Source organism: Papilio xuthus, unplaced genomic scaffold, assembly GCF_000836235.2.
Source record: "Papilio xuthus unplaced genomic scaffold, Pxut_1.1 DF824992.1, whole genome shotgun sequence".
In the NCBI taxonomy this organism is placed as follows: Eukaryota; Metazoa; Arthropoda; class Insecta; order Lepidoptera; family Papilionidae; genus Papilio; species Papilio xuthus.
Window position 1 is genome coordinate 404,201 of NW_013533657.1, and position 12,726 is coordinate 416,926.

The following is a 12,726-nucleotide window of genomic DNA, read 5'->3' on the forward strand; positions in this document are numbered from 1 at the left end:
AAAAAAAAGTTATCATCAGACTAATCTTAAGGATCGATTTAGTTGGCCCATTAGTTTGACATGAAAGCAGGAATCTAAGATAAGACAAATTTATAATTAGTACTGCATCCCTGTAAATTATGCTATATAAATGAGGATTTAATTGAAGATTTTAAAATATAGCATTTAAATATCCCAATAAAGTTCAATTTGTTATCTTTATAACAATGCCGCAACCAAAGAGTATATAAAATGGCCGCAACCAATTAGCTTGTTTATTCTATGGCCACTGCACGAACCGCCAGACATTTTGTCTATTCTTCGTTTGACAATTAATGTCAATTGTGTCAACAAAAGCAAAGCCGAAAATCGACAAATACTTTTAGAATTAGATTTAGTATAGCTACATTATTATAGGTTGTTGTATATTTCACTGTAAATAATTACTATAAGTTACTCGTCGATTATATTATTTAAATTGTTAGTTTGATAGTTTACGGCGTAAATTCAAAATGTCCGGGAGAGCGAAAAAGGCTAGCGCGCCGAGAAAGAAAGCCAACGGCTATAAAATGCCCGCACCGATTCCTTTAGGTGAAGTAATTCACGATACCATAGCTAAAAAGAAATGGCGCATCGGTCCTTCGATAGGAGTTGGCGGGTTTGGTGAAATTTACTCAGCTTGTGAACATGAGGGTTCGCCTAAGAAAGGCTCAAATTATCCCTATGTCGTAAAAATCGTGAGTATTTTTGTTAATATTTAAAAATTACCTAGTTGTAAACGATTACCAAACATATTCAGAAAAAAAACCTTTTTATTCTAAATCCATGTATTAAGCCATTAGCAAATCAGCATTTAAGTTTTGTTTTCCTGTTGGAAAAAACACTTCAGGATATTTTGTTGCTCTGTAATAAGTCATGTAGTCTTAATGTTTGCTTTATTTTTTTTTTCTATATTTTTTACATCAGTATTATAAATAAAATAATGTTCATAACATGACTTAAAACACTATCCTAAACCAAGTTAGGTGGTTAAAAATGAACATTGTAATTATTACTCCATCACCTTAAACAATCTTATTATTAGAACATTTTGTTTGTAAAATGTTTCAAATTCAAATGAACTATTTACAATGATAGAATGAAATACATAAAATGCTTTGTTCTATCCAGGAACCACATGAGAATGGTCCACTATTTGTGGAAAAGCATTTTTATATACGAAATGCCAATAAGGATGATAGTAAGTTATAGATATAAATTATTTTTTCTTTATTGTAATCAATATTTATAGACAATCTACACAAATAAATACTACTTTAATTATAATGTAAATCTTTTCAGTTGCCAAATTCATGCAAAGTAAGAAATTGTCAACGTTAGGTATGCCATCATATTATGGCAATGGGTCACATGATTTCAAAGGAGAGAAATACAGGTACTTAGTTCTGGAGAGGTATGGCAAGGACCTGTGGAGTTTGTTCAAGGAGTCGGGGCGGTCATTTCCTGTGCCAACTGTCTTCCAAATTGGATTACAAATGGTAAGAAACATACCATTGAAACAGTAAAATTTGTTATGTTTGTAATATATTTATAAAATCAAAGTAAACTTTATGTTTTTAGTTGGATGTGCTGGAATACATACATAGTAAAGGCTATGTCCATGCTGACATTAAGGGAGCCAACATACTTCTGGGTCTAAAGAAAGGCACGGAGAACCAGGCTTATCTTGTAGACTTTGGTCTTGCTACACGGGTGAATGATAAGGAATTCAAGCCGGACCCTAAATGTGCTCATAATGGTACCATTGAGTACACTAGCAGAGATGCTCATATTGGAGGTTAGTGAGATTATACTCGGTTTTTTGTTTTGGGCGAAATCTTATAAAAGATACCCAGCTCCTGGCAGGGAACAGGTTTTTATTCACTAAAACCCCCTAGCGTCACTGGTGAGGCTCTGAGACATCTAGTAGATGGCACCAGTGCAAAAAGATCCTACTTTACAATCTACAAACAACTTTTTGTTCTTTTTACGTATTTTGTAATGCATGTTTTTTTTTATTTATAAACATCAAAACATTGCACAGTGTCCACAATGCGTGGTGACCTAGAGATTCTGGGCTACAATATGCTGCAGTGGATAGTAGGGGAGCTGCCCTGGGAGAAGCACCTCAAGCAGCCCAAGACTGTGCAGACTATGAAGGAGGCGTTCATGAAGAATGTTCGCAGTGAAATCTCCAAAAACTACCCCAATGTACCTGGTGAGCTTATCCCAAATGATCATTTTATAAATTTTGATAAACTTTAAGTCATCTAGATACCTCATTTTATAAATGATAGTACTGTGTTTCTTACAGTATGTTTCAGTTCAGTTACATATGCTAATAGACAAAAAAAAACATTTTCAGATGCATTAATTAAGTTCTTTGAATATATAAATTCACTGAAGCCAAAGGAGCAAGTAAATTATGCAAAATGTCGACAAATATTAGAAAGCTATCTCAAAAGCGAAGGAAAAACTAAAACAAGTAAATTAGAATTCAAAAATACAAAGAAACGAAAAGGTAAAAATGATACAACTGAAGACACAGATGAAGATGATGCAGAAGAAATTGAAGAGGTAGATAAGAAAGAAACTAAAAGAAAGAAAGTTGTCAAGAAAGTGGTCAGCAGGACAAAGAAAGTTGAAAAACCTGTTGAATCGGAGACAGAGGACTGTGAAAATGAGGAACCTGTGGATAAGCCGCGTGCAAAGAGAACATTAAGGAAACCAATTAAAAGGAAATCATTGGAACCATCACTAGTAATCAAAGTGAAGAAAACTAAAATGACACCGAAAGCAACACCGCCAGCTAAAAAGAACCACGCCAACATGGCGACACAGACATCAACTGAGCGACCTAAGCGAAGCCCGCGACAGGTCTCCTTTGACAGTCCCATCTGTGAAGTTATTGGCACTAAGAAACCATTCAGTGCGGCAAAAGACAACAAATCTGCGGACTCCAGTGGTGATATATTTGATGATTCTTTTACATTAGAAGAAAAAAAGACTAAACCAAAGAAGCGGTTGTGTTCAGATGAAGAGATTTCAGTCACCAGAGTAGTTAAGAAGAAATTGACGGTAAGGAAAGGCAGATCGTGGAAGGACACTCCAACAGTCGTCAATGGTAGATCACCACCGAAATAATGTTACATGTACCTTATGTATTCACTTGCTGTGAATCAATGGAGATAAGTTAACACACTCAATTTAGATGTATCGATAAGGATTTTGTACTTTACTAAAACAAGTGCATTTAGTTTGGATGACTTATAGTTTAGAATATATAATGGTAACAAACGATATGCCTTTTAGAAGGCTTCGTTTAAGTTATAATTGGCAACATGAAGTATTAGAATATTAGAAGTACAGCCGTGTGTCTGGATGCAAAATTTTAAGTAAGATGAATCATAATTATTTTGTTAAGTGATTTACATAAACATGGAATAAATGTGTTAAATCCGTATGAATGAATATGTACGGAATGTCCTTAAACTTTTCTATTCGGGTGAATGATTGAAGAAAATAAAATTAGTAATTTGTTTTGGTGTTGTAAATGAACTTTTCACATGGGTTTTAGATAAATTAGTAATTAACCTGTTAACCGGGGAGTTCTCGTTCAAATTATGCAACATGTACCGGGCGCGTATTGTTTCGCTAGGACGTGTCAATACGTCACGCCCGGAGACCGTCATTTCATATTTCTATATTTTAATTTATTCATAAAATGAATGATAAATTATGAAATGTATATCGTTTATTAATAATTTTAAAGTACAAAAGGAATCACAAAACAATTAAGAGCAAGTAAACAAAATAGAATTTTTGAGGACGTATTCATATGTCCTAACCGTAATCGATATTGTTTACGCCTCACGCATTTATACGTCTTGTCCGGTTAACTGGTCAAGTAGCTTCTTAGACAATTTTCAGGTCGAAAATGGGTCAATGTTTGAAAATTACGACTAAATCTATGTTAAATGTATTTATTATGCTAATTATAGGACTTGGTATACTCTTAAATGTTCAATTTGAGTGCGTTAACTTTCTCACCTCCGTTTTGCCATAATCAACATAACCCCACCATTATTACACAAACTTGGTTACACAGATTCTTATGTATTTATTCCATACTTAGTGTAAGTTTTCATTACGACTTTTTTATATATCTATATATAAATAAAACATTTATTGATTTCTCATAATTCACTCATCTTGATTTTGTTACTGTTGTTTTTTTAATCCCACTTAAATATAGAATTTACTTTTCACCTTTCAGTTTGCTTTGACAATATATTTATTTGAATTTTCATATGTTAAATCGTGTCACGCTTTTGATTTTTCCACCTAGCTAATAAAATCAAACTACTCTGTCAATTTTGTATGTTAAAGTTTTTACCGGTCTTTTTTCGTATATCGAATAAATCTATTATGTAATTCACTCTCCACTTCGTTACCTGATACATTTTTAGTTATAATAAAACTGTTAAGAAACTCCTGTGCCATGAATCTGCTCAAATTCAGAATCTGTTGTAACAAAATTTCAGTTAATTCAAGGTGTCCTGCCTTACTTATTGTTATAGTTGTGCTTATATAATCTGTTTTAAAATTGACATTATGTATAAGATAAGTCATCTCTTTAAATATAAAAACGTTTCACTAAAACCTGCTGCTGCAGTTATTGTTAAACATAGATTCGTCTTGAAGTTTTTGTGTTAATGTTTCTTGTTGTGATACATAATCAGTGACCTGTTTGTATCGCGGTCAAAAGTGCATTTAAAATATTTACCAATAATTAAGTTTAACCAATAAAAAGTAAATAAGAGCTCCGCTCATTTGTCATATAATCGTTATTCATATGTATTGCCATTTACTATGTTATATTTGGTGTTTGGTATTGTTTGAGTAAAATTTTGTATGTTTGTAATTTGGTTATATATGATGTTTGTGTTATGGTATGTGTATAATAAATTGTATTTGAAATATTTTCATTATTTCTCACCTCCGTCCTCGGATACATGTCGAGTTAATTCCAGTTGTTCATAGAGTGACAATAATTTGCATCTTGTTATAGTCTGAATGAAACAAACGCTCAAATCCAAAGCTTTTATTTTTATTTACAATATAATCGTAATATGAAAGTAAACAAAATGTAACGTACCAAAAAAATTACATTTAGAAATTCAATAAGGGCGCGTCCGGTCGCCGGACGCTCCGCGGTTACAAAAGCTAAATACATCTACTTGTGAGTGATGGCTCGCTACGTCACTACGCGCCCCGCCCCCCTCCCCACCCCTCATCTCGCTCTGTCTCTGTCTCCCCACACACCTCATTCACTAAAACACAAAACAGTAGCACCATTTGTAAAAAAATATTACTCTTTTTCAAACAAAACAGAATTCCTTAGCGATCCCCCCCCCGCGACCTCGCCCCCTTTCTGCGGCGCGCCTGTTCCCCACGTACGCACTAAACCTAACATAACGTGAACTGCTCTACACAATATATAGTAAACCTTAATGTTAACATTATAAAAAAATCACTATTTACGCCGTTACAGGAACATTATTTTTTATATGCAAAAACTATTTAATTTTGCAATAATTGCAATCGGACTAGTATAGATTTTGAAACTCCATTTTGTCATGACGTCACAGCACGGAGTCGCGACGTGCACGCGTGTACGTCGCGTGCACTACGCCGATCATTCTTAACGATGTAAAAGAAATCGAGCGAACAATTTTAATGAAGCATTAACAGAGTAAAATTTATCTGTTTTTGTAATAGTATTATGATTAGAGAAGAGAAAATTGGCTTCAGAGACCGATTTAGAAAGTGTTATTTCGTTTTACATGATTTGTAATTAGTATTCAGCATCACAATTGAAAACAGATCGCCCTTGGATAAAGGCAAAATATATGAGAAACGCAGTGAAAGTTTTCACTTGTTCGGCCAGAAGGATACAAGGTTTAAGTTAGAGACGCTGAATAATTTCTCAAGTAAAACAGACCTTTTTTATTCTTGACATGATTAGTTAATAAAAATCTATTTTATGTTTTGTGACCTTATTGTATACACATTATAATAATATTAGTGTTAATAAAATGAACGCTAACATCCCAGCAGTGGGCAGTGGGCAACTGAAGACGATGGGACAACATATCCCAATAGAAACTCCGTACGCGTCTGTTATCCTTAACACTAAATCGCAACTCTTACATTCTAAGTGGAATAAAATTAATCGTAACAATACAACGTACATCTAAAAAACTGCGAGGTGGCACGGGCTAGCGAGAGTAACTACACTACGGCACAGTCGACATATAACTTTCACGTAGAATACTGACAAGAATAAATATGTATCAAATTAATACATACATACAATTAATCCTATATTTATAATTTTCCACTAAGAAATCCAAATCGGTTCAGTATCTTATACGTACACCGTTTGGACTTTAACGCGCCATTTTTTTTTAATAATTTTCGTCTAATAAATTATTACAATCTATTAACAAATCACTGGATATCACTGGTTTGGAGTAAATCTACGTGAAAGTTGATATTATACGTCGAATATATTCAAATTAAAACAATAATGCGAGCATATTTCGAGAGCAATTCACCTAAAGACATGGAGATGGGAACCAATGAGGTAAGCACATTACATTGCTCTGCTCCATGTCTGTGCAAACTGACTACAATGATAATCGGCAGTCTTATTGTACTAGAAGTTCGGAACCGGCCTGTATTATGTTTCGTACATAACCTTAAAAGCGTTAATATCGCATGCAAAACACTATCCAAACCGATTATTCAAATAACCGTGAATTTCTGAGACCACAATCCCCATTTAAAACATAGTATCTCCGTTTTGTCAAAGATTTTGGGTCTCAGAAACCCACTATAAATGAACCAATTTTGTTTAATTCTGTGAGCGAGGCGCGCGATCGTCGGGAGGAGCCTTTTAAGATTCCTCCATCGGGGGAGGAGTTATGCGAAGTTGTGGCACACGACCGCGGGGACTTCTATTAAATACGTTTATTGTAAAATTTGGTGTTGAGTCAGTCAGCCAGCTCGTGTAGGTCGGGATCGCGGCAAGGTGCGACTACAACTATCGCTGGTGTATTGAACACGCGGGACTAGTAGGATGTGGGCGCCCAGGGCGGGCGCTAATTGCACTTATGTAAAACAAAAATCCGGCGGGTGGAGGCTCGCGGCTGCAAACAAATATTACAACTTCAAATACTAATATTAAAAATGGCGTAATTGACACGTTATCGTTTTAAACAAACTCTGAAGCTTGTATAGTAATGAGTTATGTGACATAAAAGTGCCTCAGTCTGACGATGGGTTATTTTTTCTTAAAATAATTCAGTTTTTTAGTGGGATCTAGTACCGTGGGGTAAATCGCTATAGAATTTGTTCGCCACCGCAAGCATATTATTACAATTGTAGTTTATAACTCTTATATAACAATCACGACTTTATTCAAACTTGTGTCGGCAGAATTCACATATAATTATACTATTAACGCATGACGTATCGTTTAGTACGGTCAGAAAAAAATTAAATTTTACTAAACGTCATATTAAAATATATATTTTGCTTTTGATCCGAGGCTAGTGTTGCGCGCGGGCGCATCAGCTTGGTACACATATATACCGGTCGCTTTGTGTCGCACGCGACTCTATATTGTATTACAAAGTACAAAAGTGCTAAATCGTGTGAACTGTAAAAACTACGAGTAACAAATAAAATTGTATTCTCCATTATTATATATAACTATACAATGGCTTTGTTTTTTTTCTAATTTCGTTTTGTTTTTTTTTTTTGCATTAACAATATGAAAAATGAAAACATCTTTTTCTACACGTTTTGAACACATAATTCCTGTAAATAACAGAGTCCGAGCTTGTTCTTCCAGTCTCAGTGAAGTATACAAAATAAAGTCAAACAAAACATACTGTATATGAAAATACAATCGTCAACAAAACACATTTACTTTATAAAAACAAAAAAATGAAAATTGAATAAAGTAACATTACGAGTCATCCATTAATAGAAAAACAAAACAATAAAATTTCATAAAGTGTGAAAAATACAACCAAACATTGAATAACAAAAAAAAAACTCGAACATCTGAACATAAATAAAATAGAGCAAAAGCTAAAGGCCACAATTTGATCGGCAGTAAAGACCAAGCCCGGATATTATATAAACATTTCAACACTTTTAATACAAAATTTGCGCAATCAAAGTAAAAAAGATTTGTGTTATATAAATCCTCTTTGTATATAACGCAGTCAACTGTTCCATTCGTCACACATCAATCAACACAACATCAACAAACACTTTCCTCGTCAACTGTACAACCATAGACAATCGGAAACAAATCAACAAGTAAAATAAAGACAGAATATCCATTTTAAAGTAGTTTCGCTAACAAATATCGCGAACACATCAACGAAGGGAACAGTTAAGTTGAGCCGGAGTTAAACGATAACAATGTAGACATAAGTATTTGATTTAGTGTAAATTGCACAAATGTGGGGCAGCTGTTGCGGAGCGCCAGTGGACGCCAGTGCGCGCCAGTGGACGCCAGTGCGCGCCAGTGGACGCCAGTGCGCGCCAGCGGGAGCCAGTGCACAGCGCACAGCCCGGGAACAGTCTGACTACTACATTAGGCCTCTCTCACAACCCTTGCATTATGTTAATTATATTTATTTTATACATATATATAATTAGTATTTAATATCGGCACACGCACGACCGCCATCACCGATCTCGACGATTCTTTTTTGCATTTTTTTTCACTTTGTATATTTATTTTAAAATTTGTTTAACATTCGTCGTCGCGATTGTACTAGAGATATATACAGCATGATTCTTTACCCGACGATAGTTTATCGATAGCGGTAATAAATAAATAAATATTTATAATTAGGAATTTTTAAACCTAGCAACAAGCATTTCGTAAGATAAATGATTTTTAATTTTTTTTTTACAATATCCAATAACCGCGTACAGTACAAATGAATTGAGTAAAACATGTTATAATACTAAGTGCTAATAGTCGATAGTTTGCGAGTGCTCGTCAATTATATACGTTCCGATCAATTAACTGATTTAGCTAAGAATCTTATAGAAGAATTTATAATAAAATATAACAAGATTACATGATACATATACAGCTTCAGAAGCGCAACATTTACGACAGTACGAGACAAAAGCGCAACATTTATCAAAAGATATTAATTACTTAATCAAATATTGCAACTGTTCGAATAATCAATTTCTTAGTCCACAATATCAAATTGATAGTCATAAAAATTTAAATAGTTAGATTCGCGCATTTGACTCGAATTTTCAATATAAAATAATTCAGAGAAAAGAGAAATGCCCTACACTTGATTGATCTTAAACGAAATATTGTGTCGTGTGAAGTTTTTAGAGTCCATCTTTGGGCATGTGGCAAATCAATAATAAAGTTTGCGAATACGAGTGCACTTGTACATACAAACAATCACAAAAATATAGCAACAATAAGTACCTACACATCTCTCGATAAATTATACAAAAAAAGTAGTGAATGTGTCAACACAATATTACTTTTTAAATAAACATTTTCCCGTAATTTAGTTTCATGACAAATGTCGCAGTTCGTACTCCAGGTTCACCAGAGTGTACATGTAGGCGGGGCGCAGTACAATCTCACTTCAAACCGTCGCTCGAGGTCGCGTGCGTGCGGCGTGGGCGCGGGCGCGGGCGCGTGCTGTGTGGGCGACGTGGGCGTGGGCGCGGCTACGTGGCGTGCGGGTGCAGCTGCTCGCTGCGCAGGAAGTCTATCTGCGTGTAGAGGCGGGGCGCGGCGGCGGCGGGCGCGCGCCTGGGCTCCAGGTCGAGCGCGGCGTAGTGCAGCGCGCCGCCGGGACTGCCCGCCACCGGGCTCGTCTCACAGGCTGCAATCACGTTTAGTAAAGCATAAGGCGCACGCTCGCACTGCTCCAATTCATTTTACGGTCCGATGTAAAGTCAAAACTTCCAGTACAAAATGAACGTGCCTTATATACGCAGTGTTGTGTAATAACATTGTATTTTTCGAATGAAGCATTAAGACGGAACATAAACATGTAAACTAGAACCTACTTTTATTATCAGTCGTGTCCATCGCTTTCGATTTAGTGTCATCCTTGAGTTCCGGCGAGGGGGACTGCGCCAGGGTGACGTACTGGGAGGAGTCGGGGCTGCGCCGCCCGTCCTCCGATATCTCCCGAACCGTGGACAAGTGGTGGGAGTTCTGCGAGGTCTGCTGCCCCTGAGCGTGGGGCGCGGCGTGGGGCGGCGCGGGCTGGGGGGGCGTGTCGGGCGGCTCGGCGGGCGGGGCGTGCGCGCTGTGGGCGGGGCGGCCGCACGTCATCTCGACGTAGCCGTCGGGCGTGGCGGGCGTGGCGGCGGCGGGCGCGGGCGGCTCGCCGGGCTTCATCTCCACGTAGCCGGAGTTGCGCGGCAACATGTCCACGTACTCGTCCGTATTCTTCTTCGATTCGAAGAAGCCAATAGTCGGCGGAGTCCGAGGAACTATCACCTGGTGAAAATTAAATAAAATAACATTTTCTCCAAATTTACAATTTTGTAATGGCTATGATACAGAAATACTCGAATGTTACAATAGGCTAAGAAAATGAATATTATAAAAAAGTTATTCGACTGACCTTGGGCGGGGGCGAGTTGTTGGAGAAGTCGAGCTCGAGGAAGTCTCCCTGGCTGGGGCGGGGCGCGGGGCGGCGGCGCGCTCCGGCGCTGTAGGCGCGCAGGCGGGCGGGCTCGACGCGCGTGCCGCCCGGCCGCGAGCCCACGCTGTAGGCGCGCGCCGACCTCTCCTCCGCGATGTGCGACATGGCCGGCTCCAGCTGGTACTCGCTGCGGATGTACCACATAAGGATATCAGACTAACGAGCATGATTCTTGGTACAGTTGTTTGTTTGAGTTACATACCTAAACCTAGGGTCTGTGGAGGGCGTGCCGGAGCAGACGGAGCCGCTGGAGAGCGAGGCGGGCGGGGGCGGCGGGGCGGCGCCGCAGGGCTCCGGCGGCGGCCCCATGGCGAGGTAGCCCTCGTCCGCGGAGCCCGAGGACGCGCCCAGCGACGACGTGCGCGAGTGCTGGACCGACGCGCCGCGCCGCGTTAGGCTACGAACAAATTATTATTTTATTTCGATCATTGACTGAGTACAAAATTAAAGCAAATATTGTTTACTATTGTTTGTCTATTGTCGTTGTAATGAAAGGCGACGTACTTGATAAAGTCCTTGGATACGTCGATGCAGTCAGGCTCCTCAGGAATGCGCGGCGTGCGGTACCACTCCACGCAGTCGATGTCGTCGCGCGACGAGTCCAGCCCTGATACGCATACCACAATGAATATACTTACTATGTTTTTGTATATAATTGTAGAAACTACATACTCAGAATTTATTAATTAAAACTATATTACAAAGAACTTAAAACCCTAATAGGGGCCTTTCGAATCTTGTTAACATTATTGTCATTGTTATTGCTTTATCCAAGGCAATGATATTAGTGATATAGAACATAATTAACAAAATAAACAATGCAATATGTCTGACCATCAAGCAGGTCGTGTCGCGGCGGCGCGCGCTCGCTCTCGAAGGAGGAGCAAGCGCGCGAGGGCATGCTGTCGCAGCGGTTCCGCAGCGTGCTCGCATCTGACGACAAAATTATCTGTTATTTTCTATTTACACAATGTCACTTCATAATTTTTCTTTTAAAATATCTCATTTAAATAAGTAATTTAAAATATGAAAAACAAAAATAGAAATAACCAAAAAAATGATAATGAAAAAACAGCATAAATTCAAGGGGCATTTAAAATCGAGTGGCAGTAAATGTAATTATTATATTATTTAGTGTACAAAAGTAAAAGCTTAGAAAGCATCAAAGTTGATTTGATGATACTGATCCGCGTCTTAAGCAGCGTGGAATCACCAAAGCTGAAATGTTACCAAAGTAAATAAAAAAATTCCTCGAAATTAAAATAAAATATTAAAACACAAGCGTCGACGGTTTCCACTATCGAGACACTCGAACATCTTGTTGTCCCTTTCATTCCCTTTGGAAAAAATGAGAAAACAATATTTTTGTTCGGGCGCATCGTCAGTGTAAACTCATCGGTTGAATTAAAAGCACATATTACATTCAGTTAAGTATTTACATAGTACGAAGCGTTCATCATTAAATAAGAAACAAGCAACATGCAAAAAATGCGAACTACATACAAAGCGGCAATATTAAAGTTGAATTCTTTGAAGAATTCTTGCAACTAAACCTAAATAACATCAAGATAAGAGTTGGCAGACACGTTCTCTATTACAAAAAAAAAACAATACAAAGCATCACTTTTACAGATAAGTCGTGAAGAGTTTAAACTATAGTACAATTAGGTTTTTGTAATTTCCGGCACTTAAGCTGTTGGCAAAGTATCAGTTTTAATGAATAATTTACAGATTTTCAAACTACACAAGCAGCGTCTACTACTGAAAAGTATAAGCAAATAAGAGAAAATTCTATTCAAAAAATATTTTAATAAATACATCAAATTATATAAAGCTAATTATAAGCAATGCCCAAGAGGCGACGACTACATATTAATTCGTAGAGAGCACAACTACGGTTAATTGAAATCAATCTGCC

At 37.5% G+C, this 12,726-nt stretch overlaps 2 protein-coding genes across 2 annotated transcripts in view; one reads left to right on the top strand and one right to left on the bottom strand.

Annotated features, from left to right (window-relative positions):
- Nucleotides 1–304: 304 nt before the first annotated feature.
- ball (nucleosomal histone kinase 1) lies at nt 305–4,583 on the top strand. Its single transcript, XM_013324698.1, has 6 exons — nt 305–716; nt 1,150–1,219; nt 1,321–1,517; nt 1,600–1,816; nt 2,063–2,236; nt 2,384–4,583. Exons 1-6 carry the CDS (start codon nt 492–494, stop codon nt 3,160–3,162), a joined length of 1,662 nt encoding a protein of 553 aa, XP_013180152.1. The 5' UTR covers nt 305–491; the 3' UTR covers nt 3,163–4,583.
- Nucleotides 4,584–9,816: 5,233 nt separating this feature from the next.
- The window catches only part of chico (insulin receptor substrate 1 chico), a 16,498-nt gene continuing 13,588 nt past the window's right edge, over nt 9,817–12,726 (bottom strand). Inside the window, exons 6-11 of the mRNA XM_013324219.1 lie at nt 11,643–11,741; nt 11,313–11,415; nt 11,011–11,205; nt 10,728–10,935; nt 10,162–10,600; nt 9,817–9,974 (exon numbers count right to left, since the gene is read on the bottom strand). Of these exons, the coding sequence (XP_013179673.1) occupies nt 9,817–9,974; nt 10,162–10,600; nt 10,728–10,935; nt 11,011–11,205; nt 11,313–11,415; nt 11,643–11,741 (1,202 nt within the window). The remainder of the gene's footprint in view (nt 9,975–10,161; nt 10,601–10,727; nt 10,936–11,010; nt 11,206–11,312; nt 11,416–11,642; nt 11,742–12,726) is intronic.

What these genes read in the sequence shown, in the direction of transcription:
- ball (XM_013324698.1), top strand. Translation starts at nt 492, where the DNA reads ATGTCCGGGAGAGCGAAAAAGGCTAGCGCGCCGAGAAAGAAAGCCAAC. An exon ending in CAGAGATGCTCATATTGGAG is followed by an intron (nt 1,817 to 2,062) that starts GTTAGTGAGATT and finishes AACATTGCACAG; the next exon opens with TGTCCACAATGCGTGGTGAC. An exon ending in AAACTACCCCAATGTACCTG is followed by an intron (nt 2,237 to 2,383) that starts GTGAGCTTATCC and finishes AAACATTTTCAG; the next exon opens with ATGCATTAATTAAGTTCTTT.